At 52.2% G+C, this 23,344-nt stretch overlaps 7 protein-coding genes across 7 annotated transcripts; 5 read left to right on the plus strand and 2 right to left on the minus strand.

Annotated features, from left to right (window-relative positions):
- Positions 1-54: 54 nt before the first annotated feature.
- HMPREF1120_09038 (F-box protein 8) lies at positions 55-7,046 on the minus strand. The gene is made up of 2 exons (XM_009163313.1): positions 1,111-7,046; positions 55-1,047 (listed from the first exon to the last, which is right to left on the minus strand). Exons 1-2 carry the CDS (start codon positions 6,744-6,746, stop codon positions 615-617), a joined length of 6,069 nt encoding a protein of 2,022 aa, XP_009161561.1. The 5' UTR covers positions 6,747-7,046; the 3' UTR covers positions 55-614.
- A 320-nt stretch (positions 7,047-7,366) lies between these two features.
- HMPREF1120_09039 (pyruvate dehydrogenase E2 component (dihydrolipoamide acetyltransferase)) lies at positions 7,367-9,024 on the plus strand (the record flags this gene model as incomplete). Its single annotated transcript, XM_009163314.1, has 4 exons — positions 7,367-7,476; positions 7,532-7,584; positions 7,642-7,865; positions 7,915-9,024. The coding sequence occupies 4 exons, from the start codon at positions 7,367-7,369 to the stop codon at positions 9,022-9,024; spliced, it is 1,497 nt and encodes a 498-aa protein (XP_009161562.1).
- Positions 9,025-9,785: 761 nt separating this feature from the next.
- Positions 9,786-11,103, plus strand: HMPREF1120_09040 (MC family mitochondrial carrier protein; the record flags this gene model as incomplete). The annotated part of the gene is made up of 3 exons (XM_009163315.1): positions 9,786-9,983; positions 10,036-10,333; positions 10,388-11,103. The coding sequence occupies 3 exons, from the start codon at positions 9,786-9,788 to the stop codon at positions 11,101-11,103; spliced, it is 1,212 nt and encodes a 403-aa protein (XP_009161563.1).
- Positions 11,104-11,989: 886 nt separating this feature from the next.
- On the plus strand, positions 11,990-13,878 carry HMPREF1120_09041 (peanut-like protein 1 (cell division control like protein 1); the record flags this gene model as incomplete). The annotated part of the gene is made up of 4 exons (XM_009163316.1): positions 11,990-12,095; positions 12,381-12,671; positions 12,727-13,193; positions 13,243-13,878. The coding sequence occupies exons 1-4, from the start codon at positions 12,092-12,094 to the stop codon at positions 13,876-13,878; spliced, it is 1,398 nt and encodes a 465-aa protein (XP_009161564.1). The 5' UTR covers positions 11,990-12,091.
- Positions 13,879-15,220: 1,342 nt separating this feature from the next.
- On the plus strand, positions 15,221-16,203 carry HMPREF1120_09042 (uncharacterized protein; the record flags this gene model as incomplete). The annotated part of the gene is made up of 3 exons (XM_009163317.1): positions 15,221-15,291; positions 15,358-15,596; positions 15,656-16,203. The coding sequence occupies 3 exons, from the start codon at positions 15,221-15,223 to the stop codon at positions 16,201-16,203; spliced, it is 858 nt and encodes a 285-aa protein (XP_009161565.1).
- A 982-nt stretch (positions 16,204-17,185) lies between these two features.
- On the minus strand, positions 17,186-21,753 carry HMPREF1120_09043 (histone acetyltransferase). The gene has a single exon (XM_009163318.1). It carries the CDS (start codon positions 21,173-21,175, stop codon positions 17,624-17,626), a length of 3,552 nt encoding a protein of 1,183 aa, XP_009161566.1. The 5' UTR covers positions 21,176-21,753; the 3' UTR covers positions 17,186-17,623.
- Positions 21,754-22,097: 344 nt separating this feature from the next.
- On the plus strand, positions 22,098-22,561 carry HMPREF1120_09044 (uncharacterized protein; the record flags this gene model as incomplete). Its single annotated transcript, XM_009163319.1, has 5 exons — positions 22,098-22,160; positions 22,214-22,295; positions 22,344-22,421; positions 22,471-22,487; positions 22,541-22,561. The coding sequence occupies 5 exons, from the start codon at positions 22,098-22,100 to the stop codon at positions 22,559-22,561; spliced, it is 261 nt and encodes an 86-aa protein (XP_009161567.1).
- Between the last annotated feature and the right edge of the window lie 783 nt (positions 22,562-23,344).

The raw sequence follows: 23,344 nt of genomic DNA on the forward strand, positions 1-23,344 counted from the left end.
GGTTCACTTCTAATTCTGCGTTTTCTCCTCTACCAAATTGCATGCTGCAAAGTTCAAGTTCGTGTGGTCAAGGGGGGTCAGACAGATGGAGAAGAGGAGATAAAGGGTCCGGACAGCTTGGATGAAAGTACTGTACCTAGTATGGAGGGATGAATGAATGGGCCTGGCAGCTGTATTTGACTTGACAATCATCAACTGTGGATTTTGATTTGTACTGTGCTATACCACTGCAAGCCCAGACAGACATTGGGTCTGTAGAAGATTCGATCCCTTGAAGTCCAGCAAGCAGTTCCAACGCCAGCTACAAAGGCAATAGGCCTCCTTCATTTTTCCTCCACAGGGACCATTGACACCGATACGTATATACCAATGTTGAATACTACAATGAATAATAAGTAGTAGTGAAGTAGCTCATGGAATGTGTATCATCATTCGCGCACAGCACATCGACAAGACGCATTCCAACTCTCTCAAAAGTCCAACGAGGCCAAACAGTGGTCGAGGGGACGTCCCAAGAGTAGGTGAATTGAATGGTTCTTTTTCCTTCGCCCTCAAAGCATAACAAGAGCACCGGCCGGTTAGAGCGACTGCCACAGAGATCCTCCCGCTTTTCATCAAGCAACGCCTGTCCGACTGACCCTACTGCTCCTCCTACTATTGTTGCTCGTGGCATAATCGAACGTTGTACGGCCCGACTGACCGGGACTCGTGGGCGTGGCACCACCGACGCTGGCGTTCCTCGTGGTCGAGCTGACGCTATCATCGCGGCCACGCGAGGAGACGACCAACTCAGGCATGTTGAACTTGACCTCGCCGACGCGGCGGAACATTCCCCACAGGGCTGCGCGCAGGTCGGCATTGACTTCTTTCTCAAGCAAGCCAACGGCCAGCGGATAGAAGACATCAATGTGTTTGTCGAAACTGTCCTTGGGGAAGTTGGTGTATCCTTCCAGCACGTCAATAACAACAGGTCGCCAGGCGACGATGTTGCGCTGTTGGGTTTCCTCGTCAAGCACGATGAAGGAGCGGATGATGTCGGCACACAACCTGAAGCAAAGGAGTCAGCATACTACTCAAAAACTTCTCTTCTGTTTTACGGGGATAACTTACGGAATCAAGGCACCTTCCGTCTGGTCTCTGCTCGATCGTCGCTCCTCTCCTTCGTCGTGGTACATCCTAAGCAATATGCTGACGTAGGTATTGGCAGACCCAGACTCTTGCTTGAGCAGATTCGGTGGTTGGCGCATGAAACCTTGTCTCCAAAGTGCCATTCGGAGTTCCTTGTCTCCATTGAACTTCTTCGCAAACTGATACGACTTCTTCAGCAGCGCCATCAGCCGCAGTAGCTCAGATGAAGGAATCTGCGCGTACACCGAGTCGTTCGAGAAGAGTTCCGCCACAGTCTCGATCATTAAGAGTTGCAGTACGCAGTTGGTAATGATTTTATTGAAGAATCGCCGCCGTGCAGCCGTCACAACAGGCGCAGTGGCCTGCATGTCCGAGTGTGGGCGGTAGTCTTCCAGCTCTGGCGACATCTGAGGCTGAGAGACTTCAGATGTGGTTGTTGCTGTTGGTTCCGCTTGCGACTCCGCAAGGGGAGCAGGTGCTTCCTGGTCATAATGCTGATCGCCATTCGTGGTCGGTGTCTCTACAATAGTGGTCCCGGAGATGGAAAGACCGTCAGAGCTATCATGGGCCGGAGTGGGCCGCGCGTCAGACATGGTAGCAGCGGCAGAAAACAGTTCGTACGCTGTTGTCCGGTTGAAGAGTTCCACAAATGCCGTCACAATCCTCGACCAGTGTTCTGGCGTGAATTTGGTGACATTTTGAAGGATGAGTTGTTGAAGACAATTGCTCCCTATCCGAGCTATTGTGTCATTCTCTTGGCAGATGCAGAGCGTCAGAAGATCTAGAAAGCGGTCGAGCATATGCTCCAATGACTCGAAGTAATGCGTGAACAAGGTGATCATGTTTCGGAGTGCCTGGATCATCGTTGTCGACAACCAGACGGACAATTCCTCGTGATTGGGAGCTTTGGACATTTCCGACTTTGATTGAAGGACAACAAAGATAGGGTACAAAAGTTGGCGCCAAAGGACATCCCAGAAGTCCGTCGGAAAGTCGCCGCCATATCTGATCAGTGTTTCGAAAAGGTAAGTCAGAGCCCGAGAACGCACTTCTAGATCTTCACCAGTCATCAGAACGTCCTGGTAAGCTATCAAGACAGGATACCAGAATTGCTCTTCTTCCGTCTGCGAAGTGGGTTGTTTGACTCCTGAAACAATGCCGGAGCTTTCTGAATCCGCCCCTTTGATATGACGTCTGGACAGGGGACATTCGGGAGTCTTCAGCATCTTGGGAACCGTCGATTTGAGTAGTTCAATTGCTTGAAGAGACTTTTTCTGGAATTTGAGGTTCTTGGAGAACTCGGTGAGGCAGATAATCAGGTCGGGGAAAGAGCCCTGGGATATGACTACACCGAACCGAGTGCTGTAGATCTGGTTCGTATAGTCAAAGGCGATGTTAACGATTGACTCGTATTGTTCCCTTGCAGCCACAGAGAAGACGCCAAACATCGTCTTCCAACCGGATCTGATGTTGTCTCCGCGGGCTTGGATCATCTGTATCAGACATCGCAGTACCATGTCCTTGACCGATACCACATTGCTATTCGCCATGACATGCTCGAAGGGTTTCAGGAAGTCCTTTTGAAACTTGAAACCGGGTAGTTCTTCGAACTCCAAGAATCTCATTGATAGCTGGCGTAAGGAGTCGAGAGCAAAGAAAACCACCGCGGTATTGTTGTGGCAGCCAACTTGATTGAAATGGTCGCCCAGGACTTCCCAAATCCGCGTCCACTCTATCCGCACGCGCGTCATATTGTAGTAGCTGATTTCCACAATCTTCTGGAGACTGTAAGTCCTAGGAGACTCACTGTTCCCTGAAGACTGGATCTCCTGCCAGCTAACCTCGCTCAGGGCCCGCACGAAATCAATGATGGCTTCGGATGATAGCTTCGAAGTGTTGGTGAAGATGCGATCAACGCCACGAATCATGTCAGTGGATTTTGTCTCATCCGCAACTTCTGGTCGAAAGCCGTGAGAAGACCGTGGCCGAGGGCGTTTGACTGCTTGCATGGACCGCCGACCTCGAGTCGAGTCCTTACTGCTGTTGGAAGGCGTCGGTATATTGGCACGCGTGACATCGGGAATTGCACCCTCATCAATCCCTGTTGACAGCAGCTGTAATCTGTCGAGCTGACTGATGCACATAAGCACTTCACGCCACGAGCTCTTCAAGCCGTCGCCTTCTGTCAAGGCGACCTCGATGAGCACCTTTAACGCCTCCAGGTTCTTAGCGATCATCTCCTTGAGATTGCCCAAGTTTGTAAACTTTGCCAAAGCTGTTACAAATGCAACTCTAGGCGTCTCCAGGTCAAACCTGCATGCTATCCTTATTGCCAGCCGGAAGCCCTCTAGACATTGCCGGATGAGATCGAGATTATGGGCATCTTGCATCTGGCTCGAAAATGCAGACAAGAAAGACATCCAGGTGACGTTGAACATCGGTCCAACGTGCTTCACGGACGTCGCTGGGATAAAACGGGACAGTGCCTCACGTACAGCAGAACGCTTCTGCGCCCTGATAAGACTGCGGTACAGCTGCTCGGTCTTGTTCGCCATCTCTTCCGAGGCCTGTGCATATTTTTCCTTCTGTAGATCTCGGCCAACATTGGCAAAAACCTGACCAGCTCTTGACGCCAGGCCCGCCGAAGCTGGATGGGGGACGAGCCCTAGTTCCGCCGCATGCTCGCGTTCAGATGCTAGGACAATTTCGTTTGTCGCGATGTCCTCGTAAATGCTGGCCAGGTACTCTGCCGGTAGATCTTGGCCATCATTGATTCCGCGGTTGTTCTTGATGAAATCTTCCACGGTCATTCTTGCGCCTTTCAACTTCGTGCTATGCTGATCCGTGTTCAGCATGACCGCGGAGTATGCGAGGACGTATGCAGTATCGGCATTGGCGAAAGCGTTCGGGTTGCCACTGAGGTAACGCTCGGCGAACTTGAGCATGAAACGATCAATCTTTTGGGCTTCGCCAGGGAGTCGGAAGCTTTGCAGAAATTGTCGCAAGGCATCAACAAATCGACGTTTGCTGAAGTCCATCATGTCGACAAACGCGTGCATTATGGCCACATTGTGCTCGTCGCCTTCGCCCAGATACTCTCCCAAGGCTGTCTTATCGATCCGATCGTTCCCATAGAGGAACCTCGCAATATCCTGCGGCGTATTACTGCGGATGAACCCTTCAGCAAGAAGCGCCTTGATGCCCCGCTTGGGCTTGAAGTTGAACAGTCTGATCGCCTCCTTCAAAGCCGACTTGCGCTCTCTGATCTTTTCGATTTCGTTAGGGTCGTCTTCCGCCACCGGCGTTGAAACGCCCGATTCGCTGCCATGACCAGGCACTCGAGGTGACGGGGGAGGTTTTTCGTTATAGTCAAGCGATTCTCTCGACTCCTCAAATGATTCTCTAGAGGCTGGATATCGAGTGCCATTTTGGCCGTCTGGGGCAGCATGGCTCGACCAGTTGTCTAGAGACCTGAGGATCTCTACTAGGCAGCGAAGCGACTGCTGCTTGAGAGTATATTCAACAGGTATTGAGGACGGAGGTGGAGGAGGATGGCTTAGGCTTGCTGTGGACAATCCAGGTAGTAATGCCCCCTTCGCATGCCATTCGTTCGATGGCACAGCTTGTTTGCCTTGTTGCTCTTGGTATTGCTGTTGTTGTTGCGGAGAGACTATCACAGGAGTGCTGCAAATCCGGGCGAGATGCTCGATGATTTCTTGGTACATGTTATTCAAAGCAGTCCGGTCACAGTCGTAGTTCAGATAAATTTCAACTAGGGCACGGGGATCCCCTGCTAATCGTTCAAGAATGTCCAGGAACATCTGCTTCTGGAAAGGTGGTGCGCTTCGCCGCTCCAACACCGCAAGGTAGATTTCCTTTAAGAACACCTCGAGTTCCTTTTTCAACAATACTCGCAGATGTTTGAGGCAAAACCAAAAAATCTCGCAGCAGACTTCATACACCCGGGGCACCGAACTGGCGGCATTCCGTGACAGACTCAGGCACAAATGTGGTTTGGCGACCTGTAGGAAAGGCGTACTTTCATCGTTGTTCCCACTCTTGATTGTCGAGAATGAAGATGTGAACACAATAGTATAGTTGTTAAGGACATGATAGATGAGGTGGAGGGAAAGGAGCTTCGAACGCATATTTTGGCTTTTAAGGTCTTGCTGCTGGTCGTGGGACAAGACTTTCTGACTCAGTTTGCATAAAGAGCGAAAAACAAGGAAAGCGTCCTTGATATAGATGTCGTCTTCGTCGTCGGGGGACAGTCCAGAGTCATCGTGGTCTTCATGCAAGCTATCGCGGGTCACAGGACCAGTCGAAGAGCGAGTGTTCTTGCGATCCCGTCTTGCCCGGGTGACGGTTGTCGGTGCACTATCAGCAACGACTGCGTCATCCAGAGTCTTGTTGTTCTCAAAGCTCTGGAGGGTCAATTTCTCATGACTTCTCGACGCCCCTTCCGGGAGAGCAGGGGGAGTTTCTTGGTCTGGAGTCTCCGTCTGCCCATTCAGACCATTCAATTCGGGATGGTCGAGCTCGTCACCGGCAAGGGCTTCCCCAACCTTAGACTCGGTCTGTTCCCTCAGACGAGCCTCTTTGAGCTCCAGCCGCACTCTGACCCGTTCAAACACAGTAGCAATCATCTGAAGGAGGGAACCCTGTGCGACTTGTTGGTTTTGGCTGGCTTTGGAATAGATGAATATGTTGTAGATCTGGCGGACAGCCTTGAGAAGCCCCGCGCCATGGACGACGATTTTATCATCTAGGACAGCAGCCAGCAATGACTTGATTATCTGTTGTTGAATTTCGACCGGGGTGGCTTCATTTTCGAAGCAATCGCAAATGGCTTCGATTGCCCTCTCGATTAGAGGTGGGGTGTTTTCCTCGCCAGGCTGGTTTGTAGCAACAACGGGGAACGCAAAGTACGAATAGCTTATGAGCTTGCCTATACAGTCCAGAGCCGTGACCTGCAGCGGAACGTTGAAGGACTTCGTGGCCATCTGTAATGGTCGAAAAATTATCTCCGGATTCACCGCCTGCTCCGTATTCTTGATATTTGACAAGGCTGCTTGAACAGCGTCTGCAAACTCCTTGTTCTTGCGCACCTCCTTGGCCGCTGCAATTGTTTCCAAAGCACTGACAACGAATACCGTGGAGTTGACTGGCGGCGGCCGAGATACCGTCGTGGATCGTGAATCGGACCGCGATGGACGCGTTTCAGGCGCAACTTTGTCTGGGATGGCAGCCGGAGTACCCTCGTCCTGCTGCTGTTCCTCAGGCTGAACTTGGTCGCTCGTCGGCACCGTTTCCGCAGAAGTGTCCTCAGCCTCTTCCTGGGGTATAGGAGTCCCTTCCGGTTCCGTGTGTGACTCGGTCACCACTGGAGTCTCGCGCTGAGATGCGCCATCCTCTGCTGCCTCCTCCTCTGGTTCGTCGGCATCGGCGTCTTCGACTGTAATTGTCACTCCATGACTTGAAACCTCTTCATGAGACTGTTTGTCCGCGAGATCTTCCTGCTGCTCAGTCTCGCGGACACTGTCAGAGGCACCCCGAGATTGCACCTCGGGATGCGGGTTGACCTCACCCTCCGGCGAGTCACTCTCAGCGGCAGACATTGTGCCGGCAAATGAGAATGACGACTGGGGAGGTTCAAGGAATGATCATTGTCTGCAGGACGCGTGAAATAAGCAGCCTAATGCCCTCGTGTTGCGATCGCGGTGTTCAGGAGACCTTTGACACCCCGATAAATAGTACAGATCTCCGTAAGGGTCCCAGCGAGCGTGGCCGCGGAGGCCTCAGGGTGCTCCGGTCAAGTGCAGCAGTCACAAGCGTAGCTGACATCTGCTACGGTTGATCAAACGCTCAACCAAGCGACTCGTGGTTTTGCATATGCCTCTCATTTGATCCGTACCACAATGGCACCAGCACGGAACATCGGGTTAACATTATTGCTGCGGACCAACTGTGCGCTCGCCGCCCCATTTTAAGCTCTACCCTCACCGCGTTCCTACAGGACAGTTTCTCAATCGGAAGCCGGAGTGGAGCTCAGGCTTGTCGTCGGCTGCGTTGCTCCCAACCCATTTTCTTTGCTGGTGCCAACAGTCTATCAGAACAGACAGGTTACTGCGAGATCGCTTGCCGTCAAGGTTGTTGAGTTTGTTCCTGTCGCGCAATTGTCCTCAAGTAGACCTCGACTGCGGTTCGCAAGCTCACTTGACCGCACCTGGTCTTCACCATGGCGACCTCGACGCTCCTCTGCCGCACCGGGTCTCGTCTGGTGCTGCACAGTGCACCCAGCTCGAGGCTTGGTCAGAACGCGTTCCAAAGACTGCAAAACGTTGCAGGGTATGTTCGGATGTCAGAAGAAGCTGTATGAGCGCCAGCTTATTGTGATGTCTAGGTCTCAAGCATTCCCTTGCTTATCCGCCCTTGGTCGCTACTATGCCTCTAAATGTGCGTCTAAACTTTCCGCAGTTCACGGATACTCTCAATACTGACGATGATGGACAGCATTTCCTCCTCATACCGTGATTAGCATGCCCGCCCTCTCACCCACAATGACTGCCGGAAACATCGGAGCCTGGCACAAGAAGGTTGGCGATACCTTAGCGCCCGGCGACGTCTTGGTGGAGATCGAAACCGACAAAGCTCAAATGGACTTTGAGTTCCAAGAAGAAGGTGTCCTTGCAAAAATACTGAAAGAATCTGGAGAGAAGGACGTGCCGGTCGGAAATGTAAGGGTTATTCAATCTGGACCAAGGGATTACGCTGACCGTGCAACAGCCCATCGCCGTCATGGTCGAAGAGGGTACAGATATCTCAGCCTTTGAAGAATTCACGCTCGGGGATGCTGGTGGCGACAAGGAGGCACCGAAAGAGCAGCCTAAACAGGAGGCTTCCGAAGCGTCAGAGAAGCCAGATTCTGGTTCTGGAACAGCACCCCCTAGCGAGTCCAAAGAGCCTGCTCCGCAAGCCGTGGAATCTGATTCTACGGGCGGTCGACTAGAGCCGGTGCTCAACAGAGAACCTAACATCAGTTTTGCCGCGAAGAAGCTTGCTCTCGAGAAGGGTGTTCCTATCAAGGACATCAAGGGTACTGGCCCAGGCGGACGCATCACGGTTGCAGATGTGGAGAAATACAAGCCGTCAGCCGGTGGCGCTCCTGCGGCTGCAGCAGGCCCAAGCTATGAAGACATTCCGGCGAGCTCGATGAGAAAGACGATTGCCAACAGACTGCGCGAGTCTATGAACCAAAACCCGCACTACTACGTCTCGGCCACTGTCTCAGTGACAAAACTCCTCAAACTGAGAGAAGCGCTCAATGCTGCCTCGGATGGCAAGTACAAGCTCTCTGTCAACGACTTCCTCATCAAGGCTTGTGCGATTGCTTGCAAGAAGGTTCCCGCCGTCAACTCAAGCTGGAGAGAACAGGATGGCCAGGCGTTCATCCGTCAGCACAATACCGTTGATGTCAGTGTTGCCGTCGCGACCCCTGTCGGGCTGATGACCCCCATTGTGAAGAATGCGGACAGCATTGGTCTCTCGAGTATCTCCGCCGCAGTCAAGGACCTGGGCAAGCGGGCAAGAGATGGTAAACTCAAGCCTGAAGAGTACCAGGGCGGCACATTCACTATCAGCAATATGGGCATGAACCCTGCTGTTGAGAGATTTACGGCCGTCATCAACCCTCCACAAGCAGCCATTCTGGCCGTTGGTACCACGCGCAAGGTCGCCGTGCCCGTCGAGACAGAAGAGGGGCTCGAAACCGAATGGGATGATCAGATCGTCGTCACCGGCAGCTTCGACCATAAGGTTGTTGACGGTGCCGTCGGAGGTGAATGGATTCGGGAGTTGAAGAAAGTGATCGAGAACCCGTTGGAGATGATGTTGTAGGTTTCCTAATTTGGGTCTGGCTGGATTTAGCGAGGCGGTTGCTGAGAGTCATGTACAAAACATCTCACTTCAGGGCAAAAGTCTGGCCTGCATTATTTGGCCCTTCCAGGCTAATAGTTGAGTGTACGCACCATGGCCTTGCGTGCTGCACTGCGTTACATTCTGTGCGCTGGTTATTGAGCATAGAATTTTCTTTCTGTTGGTGGGCCGAGGCGCCGAGGAGTAGTTGAACCATACATACCTGGTACTTACCTGCCTCATTGACAGTTCTCTAAGTGTTATTGTCTTGTAACCTTCCATCCACTTCAGAATGTTTTAGCAGCCCCATGATTTGGTACGAAGCCGATGCTATGAGCATTTGAGCGGTACACAGTCAGCGGGCCAGACCTACCACCTACCTGGTATTCTGTTACCGCCTGCAGTATTGCCATGGCCCCAACTTTCCCTGGGACTCTGCTTCTATGGCAAGCATGCCCAAAGCCTTGCACTTACCAACGGACAGGTACCTGGTAGACAGACTCAATGGCAGGACGCCTTGGACGTGCACGTGAGCTCGGGGCGGGTTTGGAGATGCCAAGAGCCGAATTGTCCGCCCCGAGGCCGAGGCTCCGCGGACTATGAACTTTTTTGTGCCAATAAGTTCCGCCTGCAGCGTAAGACGGTACGGTATGGCCATATAGTCGTTTATTTTCTGTCGTCGGCCCTGCGGTTTCCAACGCGCCTGTTTCTCACCTTCGTCGTCAAGGGCTGGCGGCCCTGCCATGAGCTTAACTTCACGCCTGGCCGCTTCATTTCCTCAAGGCAGCTCGGCCAGTGATCAGTCTGACGCCGAACGCAATGGATTTACGGGGCCTGGCTTTGAGCTTGACGGCTCACGCCACGATAAGCACGCCCGCAAGATGCAAGAACTGGCGGGGGAGGAGTTAGATCCTGAGATGAAGAGGCCACCCTATATACATGTATGTGGAGAAACGGCACTGTTCCTTCGACTTGTGCTCACGAAAATTACAGTCAATGCTTGCCGGAGGAATTGGCGGAACGACCGGCGACATCCTTATGCACTCCCTGGATACAGTTAAAACCCGACAACAAGGCGACCCTCATTTCCCTCCAAAGTACACCAGTCTATGGGATTCGTATGTCAAAATCTTTCGGCAAGAGGGGGTTAGACGTGGACTTTATGGAGGCTTTACTGCTGCCATGTTGGGATCTTTCCCTGGGACTGTCATATTCTTCGGATCGTACGAATATTGCAAGCGCAACATGCTAGACCGAGGCATCAACCCCTCCGTGGCATATCTGACGAGTGGTGAGGACATACAGTTTTGAAAATCTGAATAATTTGCCGCTAACCGCCGTTAAGGTTTCCTTGCCGATTTCGCGGCGTCCATTGTGTACGTGCCCTCCGAGGTCTTGAAGACTCGCTTGCAATTACAAGGTCGATACAATAATCCTTTCTTCCACTCCGGTTACAATTACAAGTCGACATGGGATGCAGCCAGAACGATCGCCCGCACCGAAGGCCTTGGTGCTCTTTATTCGGGTTATAAAGCGACGATTGTGAGAGATCTACCGTTTTCTGCGTTACAGTTCGCAATCTACGAGCAGGAGAGAAAGTTGGCGCAAAGGTGGAAGGGCACACAGGAGATTGGCTTTGGTTTAGAGGTGCTCACCGCAGTCTCAGCGGGTGGGTTTGCTGGTGTCATGACTTGTCCCTTGGACGTTGTCAAGACGAGGACGCAAACGCAAATCACTCCTCAAAGCCACTCGAAGGGTTCCCAGGCATCCCAGTTGGACAAGACAGCGAAAACAGCCAAGTCGTCGGGCCAGACACACTCTCGATTGATCCACTCGGGACCTCGGACAGTGCTTCATTCGGCCCCAACTCTCGATACCTCCTCTGTTTTGACGGCACTAAAGCTCATCTACAAAACCGAGGGCGTCGGCGGCATGTTCCGTGGAGTAGGCCCTCGTTTTGTGTGGACAAGTGTTCAAAGCGGGACAATGCTTGTTCTGTACCAGTATCTGCTCAAGCAAATGGAGAAATTCCAGGCAGGTGAAGGGTCAGCGGTGTTTTGAAGAATTTTCTGTACAGAGCCCACTCCATGGGCGACGGTGACGATGTGGATTGTATATATGATGATGGGACTAGCATTATCGGCGTTGACGTGCATGGCCGTGGCTGACAGACACAGCCATGGTCAGGATACCCTGGGATAGATCATGCAGCCTCAGCGTTGGGAGACAGCTGAGGCGCACATAGACTGTACTATACTGAAGAAGAAAAATTTCCAGCTCTTCCCCACACTCAGGTCCAAGGTCTGAGCATAGGCATCTATAATTACAGACTTCATATCGGTTCTGCTTGCACATGGACAATGCTCGCCCCAGTAGATGCAAATAAGCTTCCAAGAGAGTGACAATTGTCCGACTGGGGAGCGGATCAGGGGGATAAACGGGAGCTGCCACTGCATGGGACTCGTTGGTAGGGGTCGTGGGCCTGAATTCTCCATACTCACGTACCACTGCACTAGCAGTTCAGTTGCCGCTGATCCCCCAATCAATCACGATTCCTGCCCTCGCGGCCCAAAATGGACTTGGCGCGTCTCCTTTTTCCAACTGAACCGCAGTCCCTGGCACTGCAGCCAGACAGACGAGACACTGCAGTTGTTGCTTGTTGGCAGTCCGACTGTACTGACTTCAACTCGTTCCAACTGGTATCTTTCTTCGCGTGCCCCGGATTCTTTGTTCATTCTGTTTCCTCTACAGAGGGAGCGTCTCTACTTTCTTCGTACGCTCGCTTGACACCAGTCTCTGGACATCCCATAAGTCCGGTGGTTTCCCTTTGTAGGTACGTTCAGCCCCTACAGACGGCCGTCTTCCTGGAAATTCCGTCTTGCGACACTTCTCTCACACAGTCGCGACGGTCTCTTCTACTTTCGCCTCAGTCTTACTTTTCATGTTGGCGCAATGGTACTCGCGGACTGATACTAACAGCGTTCACCTTCTAGTTGCCTCGTTTCCACGATCCTCAGTACCTCCTGCACAAACAGTGTCTCCTGACAATATGGGTGAGCCTCCATTCACGACTTTCTCCCACCCTTGCAACACGCATCAACCCACTATCTCTATGCTGTCCGCCTTTCAAACACTCTAAATGGAAACCTTCCTTGCCCCGGGGCCCGAGTTTGTTGAGCAAGAGTGGGAGATGGATTTACAGACTGCTATTGATTCGGCCGTCGGCCCCGATACCTCGGACGGAACTGTCCTCGAAAGAGGCCGGTCGTCTTCTTCCACTCTGCCAACCCTCGAATTCGCAACTCCTCTAAACATAACTAACCAATCTGAGAATGCAGCTGCTGTTCCCAACGGCGCACTAGCCTCGCCCTCCCCCAGCGTCCCGAATGGGAAACCTGCGTCTCCTTACCTCAAAGAAGCCACGCCAGTTGGTTCCAGTCCGAGTTCAAGCCCAAATCCGGCACAGACTGTCAGCTCAAAAGACCCAAAAGCCGCTGCCGCTGCTGCAAATGACATGCGAAATGTGGTCAGAAGAAAATTGACGGGTTATGTTGGGTTTGCCAACCTACCAAATCAGTGGCACCGAAAGAGTGTTCGGAAAGGATTCAACTTCAACGTGATGATTGTGGGTATGTAGAGATGCGTATCTTGTCATTTTACATCCTGATAGCTAACACGGCGCAGGCGAGTCTGGTTTGGGCAAGTCCACTCTTGTCAACACACTGTTCAACACTTCGCTCTATCCACCCCGTGAGCGCAAAGGTCCCAGTTTGGACATCATCCCAAAAACCGTCTCCATTCAATCAATCAGCGCCGATATTGAGGAGAATGGCGTGCGCCTGCGTTTGACCGTGGTTGACACTCCCGGTTTCGGAGACTTCGTCAACAATGACGACTCGTGGCGCCCAATCGTGGAAAACATCGAACAACGATACGATGCGTACTTGGAAGCGGAGAACAAGGTCAACCGCATGAACATTGTCGATAATAGAATCCATGCCTGTGTCTATTTCATTCAACCCACTGGCCACTCTCTGAAGCCATTGGACATTGAAGTCATGCGCCGGCTTCATACCAAGGTCAACCTGATCCCAGTCATTGCCAAAGCCGACACCCTTACGGATGAAGAGGTGGCTGCATTCAAGGATAGAGTAAGGACGATCTCCGACCTCCATTACAGTTACATACTAACTTTTGTAGATCCTTGCCGACATTCAGCACCATTCGATCCAGATCTTCGAAGGGCCTCATTACGAGCTAGACGACGAAGAAACTATCGCCGAGAACCAAGAGATCATGTCTAAAGTCCCATTCGCAGTCGTCGGCGCTAACTACGAAGTCACCAATGCTGAGGGTCGCAAAGTCCGTGGACGTCGCTATCCATGGGGTATCATTGAAGTCGACAACGAGGATCATTGTGACTTTGTCAAGTTACGCCAGATGCTGATCCGCACACACATGGAAGAACTCAAAGAGCATACCAACAATACTCTTTACGAGAACTACCGCTCCGACAAGCTCATTCAAATGGGCGTTTCACAGGACCCCAGCGTTTTCAAGGAGGTGAACCCCGCCGTCAAGCAAGAGGAAGAGCGCACACTCCATGAGCAGAAGCTCGCCAAGATGGAGGCCGAGATGAAGATGGTGTTCCAGCAAAAGGTGCAAGAAAAGGAGAGCAAATTGCAGCAGAGTGAGGAGGAGCTTTTTGCCCGTCATCGCGAGATGAAAGAACAACTCGAACGCCAGCGAGCAGAACTCGAGGAGAAGAAGCTCCGCATTGAGCAAGGTCGACCCATCGAGAAAGAGGGCAAGCGGAAGGGCTTCTCGCTTCGATGATCGACATCGCGGGCGACGCACACTTGATCATTGGCGTGTTCTTCCTTAGCTACTGTCGCCGGTTTCGGCGAGCGACGAAACGACGAAGGCGACTTCATGCTTCATCCACCCTCCTTTTATTTCCTAGCCTTTGTTGGTGTTTACGACGGAGCGAGCGACAGACTGGCACTGTTGCCTAGTCTCGACCTAATCACATCACATACGATTTTGCTGGAGCAGGGCATCTTGAGAGGAGAGTCCAGGGATTGTGGATAATGAGATAGGCACGGTTCAGCATGCCCAGATAGCAGTCCAACTTTTGAGGGCCATGGATGTGGAGTCTAAGACGATCATATCGTCCAGGCTGTGTCGGTCTCAAGGATGGAAGCGGCGAGTGGTGCTGGTGGATTGTTGCGGTGGAAAAGGTTACTGGTGTCTCTCAAAAACAGTCTTGTTTTCATACCTTCCAACTTGAGCGAATCTCTCAACTAGGATGCACGGGTTCTTTCTTTCTGCCCTTGTGTACCTTAACAAGCTTCGAAAAGTGAGTCGACTTGGACGAACTCAAGCATGTTTGTCACCTCTCTAGCTGCGGCGATTGGGTGGTAACAGTGTAGCCGCTGGTGTAAAGATTGCGGAGATAAACCAACGTTCAGGACTGCGTCACTGCTGGTACGTCAGATGTGCCAGTGCACGAGACCATGTACCAGGTTCGAGGGGGCAACCAGCAGGGGATTGCATACTCGTAAGCATGGACAACTGAGACTTTTGAGTTGAGCAGGAGTTTTTGCCGTCGCGGAGCTGCAGTTGTGGCTTTTACCAGGTACCTATCGCACTGTACATAGTAGTTGTAGTACCTACGTTGTAGTACCTACGTTGTAGGCGAAGATAGGTGCGTGCTGAAGAGCTGCCAGTGTGGTGTCACGAATCAAGGTACCAAGGACCCTGCCAGTGCTGCTATGCTACTGGGCACTGGCAGGAGGGTCAGTTTGACATCATCGCTCCCACAAACCCACTGCATCACCGATGATGAATGAGAGCGCATGAGCGAGCTCCTGCAGTGACAGGTACTGGCACTGGCAGGGCAATATTCAAGCCACCTTACAGGCTTCTGCCCCCCAGCAACTACTACTTTCACTGCTGCTACTACTATCACTGCTATCTCACTACTGTTCTCGCTTGCTTTCTTGCTCCCACACTACCATCACCACCAGATTGCTGCTGCCTCTGCTGCTACTTTTTATCTGCCCGCACAGCTTTCTTCCTCCTTTCCTAAGCTCTCTCTCAATTCATCCCGCTCGTTACTCAACGGTATCGAGTCCTTGACCGCCCTTCTACCGGGTTTCTAGACCAATTTCACGCAATGGCACCCCCTCCTCCAGCCACTGCGCCTCTGGGCGAACGTGTCACCAAGCTTGTAACCACTCTGCAATTGTAAGGACATCGGTCTCTCTACGAGCACCTGCTCGTCAGCACAAGCAATGGCTAATTCGAGAACAGTGCGTGGTTCTGTGGCCATTTCACTCTCCTCCTGGCCGTCCTTCGTTATTCCTTGTCCTACCTCACGTTCAACTACTACTCCCGATGGGCGGCCTTCACCTATCGCCTGGCATTTCTCTCCGCGGTCGCAACCTACGGTATTGTCGTGTTCAAGGCCTATCGCGCCAGAGTGAGGCCGGGTGCCCCCATCGGCCAGACCGCTTATCTCCTGCTGTCCGATGAGAATGTCCAATACCTGCGTAAGTTTTGCGGTTGATGGTATCCCAAATAACGAGGGCTGACTTAGAAACAACCACAGTGATCTCCCTCGTCTGGCTGTACTCCAGACAGGTCCCGCTGGCTCTATTGCCTTTCACCGTCTACTCCGTGTTCCATGTTGCTACCTACACCCGTACCAACATCATCCCAACCCTGCAGCCACCGAAAGCCGCTCCGGGAGGCACCCCGGCCTCTCCAGGTGCCGCCAAAGCGCAGTCTCCTCTGGCCAACTCGATTGGCAAGTTTGTCAAGGAATACTATGACACATCGATGATGCTGGTTGCGGGGCTTGAGATTGCCCTGTGGTTCCGCCTCTTGCTTTCCGCCTTGACCTTTAGCAAAGGCTCATGGATCCTTTTGGGTATCTACACTGTTTTCCTGAGAGCTCGCTTCCACCAGAGCCAATTTGTGCAGAACGCTTTTAGCCAAGGGGCTGCGCATATCGACCAGCAAGTACAGAACCCCAACGTGCCACCGGTCGCCAGACAGGCTTGGGATACCACAAAGGGACTTGGTCGTCAGCTGGTTGAGGCAACGGATGTGCGCAAGTACGTCGGCGGCGCCAATGCTCAGAAGAAGCCACAGTAAATGCCCATTATCAACCAAAAGGACTTTTTGCTGAAGGTCTTTTTTTGATGAGCTTCATCGAGGGTGGGTATCGGGCAATGGCAGAGACATCCTCGACAAAAGCGAAGTCATAAGTATTAGGCATCCCGTGACAAGGTGCCGGGATGAGGAAATGTCTCTAGGAACATTATCATGGAAGGCGGCTAGGATCCGGGGCAATGACCAGAGGGCTCAGCCTTATCAGCAGGTGGTCGTGACGTGGACAAGTGTGGAAAAGCTCTGGGCAGGGGTGGAAAAAGCAGAGTTAACTGTGCTGAGTTGAAGAATGGTGAAGTGGTGGTTGGGGCTGAGGACGTGGATGAGGTGACAGCGACAAACTAGATAAAGCAGTCTCCCACATTCGGGGAAGACTGTATCCTGGGACGCCACTGAGAGTGCTCAGCAGCACCTACATCTTATTGCTCCTGGTCACGTATGGAAAAGCAGACAGGTGGCTGAACTGCGGACAGCAATCTGGGGTTCTTCCGGTTGACTGCTATGCTAGTGTTAGAAATGAATTTTTAGCTGAGAATTGACGTATTGAGTGTTTCGGTTCATTGAATCTTGTTTTTCCCTTTGTCGACGCTTACAAGTTGACTATCTTGCTTAGATCTAGGAGAACTAAGTACTACTACCGGCGTAGGCTGTTCTTTACTGCGGATACCAGGTAGTGTACATACCTGGTAGGCGGGCAATGTCGGTGCCAGTGTTAAAATGCTATTGGGCATTGCTTGCCTATTAGTTTTTGGTTACATTAGGTTATAGGTCAGTAGTAAGGAGACGGGTAAGGCAAGCAGTGCAATGGCAGTGAGACACAAGGTAAGTGAAGTAAAGCCGAGTCGAGTCGGAGCCAGGGCAGATCGACTCCCCAATATCAAGATCTTGTGTCTAAGAATGGCACTACTAGGTAACGAAAGTACAGTACTATACGTGCAGGAGAAGGGAGAGAGAAAGAGATCATACAACCATGGATGTCGTCAGCAGACTCGACACAGCAGACATGTCGAGCAGGTGCAAGGACAAGTGCTAATAAGCATCAGACCGCTGTCTCCTTGTGATCTGGGCAGTGTTATTTTGGTTGATTCAGGTTTTCATTGCATGTCCATGTGCATCATATTGACTGGACTGGAAACAGAGGGGGGGCGATCATCTTAGATTCAGTACATAACACGCAGGTGCCTAAGGTAGGGAGACAGAGGAGGATGGCCTTGCTTCTTTCTCACCCTGTTCCCCCCTTCAAGAAGAATACCCTATTGAGGAGAAGAATAAAGATGCAAAACTGGCGAAGGAGGAAGAAGACTGACAAAACGACTGGCCAGCCAAGAAGACAAATGGACGGCCGCTCAAGTAGGTAGACAGGCAGCCTTGCCTGGCCTTGTCATGACCAAGACTACGGCCCTCGTCATCCATCTTCAGCGTCTTCATCCTCGTCGTCATCTTCATCTTCGTCATCGAGATCGACTTCGACATCAGGATCGGCGTCCTTGTCGTCGTCGTCGATGTCTTCGAAGTCAAGTTCATCTTCATCCTCGTCTTCATCTTCCTCTCCCTCCTGTGCATCCTCGTCACTTTCACTCTCGCTCTCCTCTTGGACATCTGCGCCATCATCGTCGTCTGCTTCAGCATCTTCGTCTTCATCGGCATCCGCATCCGCATCCGCATCCGCATCTGCATCTGCATCGTCCTGTTCGCTCGAAGAAGAAGAGCTTGCCACCTGGTCTTCTTCCTCTTGGTCATCATCCTGCTGCCCGTCCGTGCCTGTCTCGGTCTTGTTTCGGGTGATTCGCCGAGAAGGAGCAACTGGACCATCATCGTCCTCATCGGCGTCATCTGCTCCGTCAACGCTAGATCCAGCCGTCTCCACTGTGGCGAGAGTACTTCTTCTGGTCTCAAGAGCCCTTCCTCGTACACTGCGCCTTACGGGGGTATTATTCAAGTTGTTGAGGTGGCCCTTTTCCGGCGACGTGAGTGAGCCAAGGCCACCATTGGCTGATGTTGCGCCCGCAGCAGCAGCAGCAGCAGCAGCAGCGTTACGCGGTGAACTGCGCACAGCAACTTGCGGCGTAGACGGTGTACCCGTGGCCCCGTTGGACAAGTGAGACGCGCCACCAAATGCGGTCGATCGATTGCGTTTCTTCGTGTTCTGCCGCCGCAGCATGGATGCCGGGATGGGAGGCTCGATCTGGAACCGTGTAGGTGGGATGGCGTGGGTGCGATACGCGAGCGCGTAACCGCTGAGAGGAGGCTGCTCTTCAGGGGCTGAGGCGACGGCAGCGGCACCGTCAGCTGCTTGGCCAACTTTCTGGTACTGTCCCGCGGTTTGCGAATGGTCTGACCCTTCTTTGGTAAGAGGATCACCATTGACGTGCACCTCGCCGTTGTTTGGAACCTCCGGATGGGCAATGTGGTTTGTGACTGTGCCATTGAGGGCGTCGGTGGGAGGAGGCCCAGGAGCGACTTGGCCATGGTCGTTCACGGGAGACTCGTCTTTAGTATCGACATCTTCTTGGTCTTGAGGCTTGGACCCTTGCCTCGACTTCGATCGCTGGCCGGCTTCTTCGCCGTCAACCACGCTGTTCACAGTGCCGTCTGCTTTGGACAATTCGGCTCGACCATTGACCTCGTCGGCGTCTTCGCCTTCTTGTCGCCGCCCAGCGTCTTTATCACCGACGTCCTCGCCTTCGTCGTCTTCATCACGTGGTGCCATAGCTTGCAGTGGTTGACCGTCCAGTGCGGCTTGGTCGCTTCGGCCCATGACATAGGGTGTCCAGATCAGATTCTCGGGTTTCAGGACCCTATGCTTCTTCGATTCATATTCCTGTACGATCCGCTCATAAAGTTTCCGATCGTACCTGACGGCGTATGTCTTGGTCACCGGATCCCGTGTAAATGCGTAGAGTCGTTCCAGGGAATGGATCACATCGTCCGCAGTCATCCCCGTCCGAGCCATAAGAGTCTTTGTGCTGAATGGCTTCAAGCCAATATCCAACAGATGCTTTGATATCGTCAGGTCCCAATACGATCGATACGCTGTCAATCCCATGTCTGAGAGCGGCTTTTCGGGAGATCCCTCCTTGCCTTCTATTCTCGTCAACAAATAAGAAAAGTCAATCAAGAATGTCGCATAGCCTTTTCTCTGGTGGATGGGCATGACCAGAATACAGCTGACATTATTCTGGCTTGCCGGTCTCTTTTCCTTGCTGAAATAACCCACAAAATGGTACCCGAACTCGTCGTACTCAGTCAGTATGTAGAAGAGAAACGGCTCGACGTCGTAGTAGAGGGTTTTTGAGCCAAGAAACATCTTTGCCATGAGACATAAACATTGGCAATATTCGGTCTTCTTACGACCGTCGACTTCCCAGACTGAAATAGTGCCATCTCGATAAATCTCATCGCCAGGTGGATGCTTGGCTGGGCACTTTAGTTTGTGCCGATACGCCACGAACTCAGAAGGGAGGTACTTCAAGCAGAATTCACAGATGAACAACCTTGCTTCGTGCGAGTATTCTTCCGGATATGGGGCAGCATAGAAAGTGTCAATGACATACTTTCCAAACTGAATACATTTGATCTTGGTGGGTGGCCCGGACACAGTGCGGCTGGGCTTCGCTGCTGCTGCTGCGTCTCCGTTGATCTCAGCTTCGGCCGCGGCTGAAGTCCTTCGTCGTTCTTCTTCTGCCTCTTTTCTGGCAATTTCGAAAATTTCTCTATCCTTGAGCTGCGGTAACGATCGGCTTGTGTCTGCTTCGGCTTCCGAAAGAATACCACCGTACGGCTTGGAGTTCAGTTCCGCCTCCCTGTCTGTAAATGCCGCCGGGAAAAAGAGATGCTGTGTTGGCAGAGCTGGGAACTTGGGAACATCCGTTTGAAATACTGGGGGAGGGATCTTCGGAGGCCTTCTCCTGTCCTTCCGCTCTTTTCGTCGTCCCGGTCGGGGAGGTTTACTGAGTATTTCTGCAATTTTCGACTGGTCCAGCCGAAAAGCGAGGATGAATTTGTGAGGCGGTGCCTTCTCGAACGGTCGATGCTGCAATATCCGCGCTATAGGTCGCGTTGTTTTCTGACTGGATCTTCTGGTCAAGGGTGCGACCACCCGGCCGACTTCTGCCTTGCTATCAACTTCCACGGTGGATGATACGTCTCCTGATCCCCGAGGTGTGGCCCGTCGGCGTCTCTTCTCGATTATTGGTGGTTCTGCTGTTAGCGATTTTCTCTTCCTTAACGCACGACCTCCATCCTCCGTTTCCGAAATAAGCGGTTGCGCAAAAATTGAGTGGGAGTTGGGCTTTTGTACGCCCCGCGTCACAGGCAACAGGTCTCTAACGAGTCGAGGGGCGGAGTTCTTTGAGCGTGCCGCTTGCTCCTTGGGAGACGCTGACGGTGGCCCCCTTTCCTGACATCCCGAGCATTGGAAATTTGCTTCGTCTTTCTCTTGGACCGCGCCTTGTTCTTCCGCGCAGCCTGAATGCGCTTGGTTGTCACATCCGGAACAAGTTAAATCAGGCTCAGCCTTGCCGTCAGCGGGACTTTCTACCATGTTGCAAAACACACATGCTTCTTTCGCCCCCTCGTCGTCGTTTCCATTTGCATCACCCGATGCGACTCCGGGGGAATGTGCATCAGCCTCAGGTTCCTCTTCGTCCGCGTCGGCGTCGGCGTCGGCATCGGCATCGGCATCGGCGTCAGCTTCTGCATCTTGGGAGTCTCCGAGATTACCAGCTTCGCCCTCCTGTTCCTTTTCCGTACGATTTCCCGAACGTATTTCTTGTTTTATTTGTGCCGCATCAACATCCTTCATCGGTACATCTTCGTTTATCTCGGTGTGGGCCACGGAGATGGTTCCGCCTTCAGCATCACTAACGCCTTCCTCAGCCGACCTCTGTAATTGTTCCCCTAGCGAGCTGTCATCTGTATCGTATTCTTTTGGGGTAGATAACTCGGACTCCGCCATTTCGTTCGTTTCGTTGATCGCAGTCGCTGAAATCGAGAGTGCGTCCCCGTCCTCAGACGTTCCGCGCCTGGCGCTTGTTGCTACCTCACACGGAATGCAGTGCCAGTGCCACCACCAGAATCATCCACTGTAGATGTTGAGATCGAGCGTCTGCAAGTCCGCCCAACAGAACCGTGGTTCACAACGTGGTGCTTCTGCGATCCGACGCCGGAGCACTAGTCAGTCCTGCAGTTGTAAGCCTCCCCATTTGTTCCCCATGGACAGATGCGAATTTTCGGAGTGACACAGCTTTATAGCAAAGCCTCGACACGGTTTAACACGCCGGGCCCGAATCGGTCGTGAATATCGCGGCGCAAGGCAATCGGTTGGGGCGAGGGGTGCGGCGCAGGAAGATCGACGCGTGAGATCTACCGCAGCGCGACTCAGAAGCGTAAGTAAAATAAGAATGTTCCAGTTGCAATCCTGCTACGCGTCGAAATCGAATTTCCGCACGTTTTGGCACCGTCGAGGCTGTTTCTGTTGCATTTCCACGCTCTCCCCTCCAGTTCTCATATCCACCACCATAGATGGTAGTTAAGTTGCTTGCACGTGATATCGAATGATCTTACGGCGAGGCTGGCTGGTGAGGCAAGGCTGAACAAGACTGTCACGTGCTAGTACCTAGCTAGAGCGGCGTCATCTTCTGCCCAATCAGCTTGGCGGCATCGACAATCAATGAGCTTCAACTCCAACTGAACGTCTCATGCCTGCGCTGAAAGTCCTTGCATTTGGTCAGCGAGCGCAACACAAGTTGAAGACGTTGGTGAATTGCTCAGGCCAAGAGTGTAGCCAGCCGTGGCTTCCGCCTACAGTCGACCCTATTTGCGCCTTTCTTGTGCACCGAGATCTCCTACGGTCCGATTGATCCGGACTCCTTCCCAAGATGGGCGTCCCTTTTGAGGCCCTGCTGCCGTATGTGATCATGACCGGAATGTTTGGGGTCACAGTATGCAGCAACACAACCGTTGAAGTCGGCCAATACTAAGCAGATCTTGACAGGGTGCCGGTCTTGCATCTCTCCGATACTACACAAACGACTACAAGCGACCCAGAAGACAATTAGACGTGTGGGATAGACAAAGTCAGTGAGGGCTTCAGAAGTGGTCAAGAGAGTTACTTACAATGGCAGTGATGGATAGAGATTATCGGTTAACGGGAAGGACGAGAGGACAATCGGATGCGGTGGAAGCGCCTGTTGGCTTTGAAGGTAGGCCAGCTTCTTTGACGTTACGGGTGAGATGCTAATGTTTCTCCAGTGAACAGCAGATGGAAGGTTTGTCTTGCCACCGTACTAGATATATTTCAGCATCCTGATGACGATGACAGGCCGAGCCACGAATCAAATGAACAACGTCTTTGTTTGCGACATCTTATCGGAAAGGCCAGGCTTCCATTCAGGCCAATGATAAAGGGTTCTCATGCTATGAATTGGCTACCGTTTACGCAAATTGAGAAATTACATCCAAACAGGAGCACCTGGGCAGTCCCAGATGCGGAAAATGTTACATGTACAAACAAACCACTTAGGACTGTATGCAGCCTGCTCTGTTTCCATTTGCGCCTCAAGACAGTACTTAGCTTGTTTGTATTTGTATGTCTTTGTCATTCAGTTCTTGCCAACTGTATAGCAATCTAGGAACTTGTCTTCTCAGGCAAACGGCATTGCTCTTGTATAGGTTCGGGAATATGGGGACAGGACCAACATTCAGAGTTGCCTATATTCATATGTCTTAGTGTCACGCATCACGCCAGTACCATAGGTACCTACTATGGTAGGTCGTGCCTGGCGAGCAGTGGCGGACTATTGAGTCGTTTTCTGGTGTCATCCCGCGTCGCGGTGGCACTGTAGCTGGTTTGTTGGTTCTTGCCGAGCCTGATGCGTGGTGTGGCTCCAGATTTGGGGACTAGGGGCCAAGCATACAACCAAACAACAATCCAGCGTTTCAGGAACGTCAAACAACAATTTGGCAATTTCAGGAACATCAAACTCCGTTCCCATTTTCCATATAACCTGGAACCCTTTGATATGTCCAGCAGACTCATATATAAATCTCTCTCAGCATCATCCCTTGGGCACTTCAGGTCCTGTTCTCCAATTGACACAGTTCCATTGGTCCGGTCGTCTCGAAG

Source organism: Exophiala dermatitidis (genome assembly GCF_000230625.1).
Source record: "Exophiala dermatitidis NIH/UT8656 unplaced genomic scaffold supercont1.8, whole genome shotgun sequence".
Classification (NCBI taxonomy): Eukaryota; Fungi; Ascomycota; class Eurotiomycetes; order Chaetothyriales; family Herpotrichiellaceae; genus Exophiala; species Exophiala dermatitidis.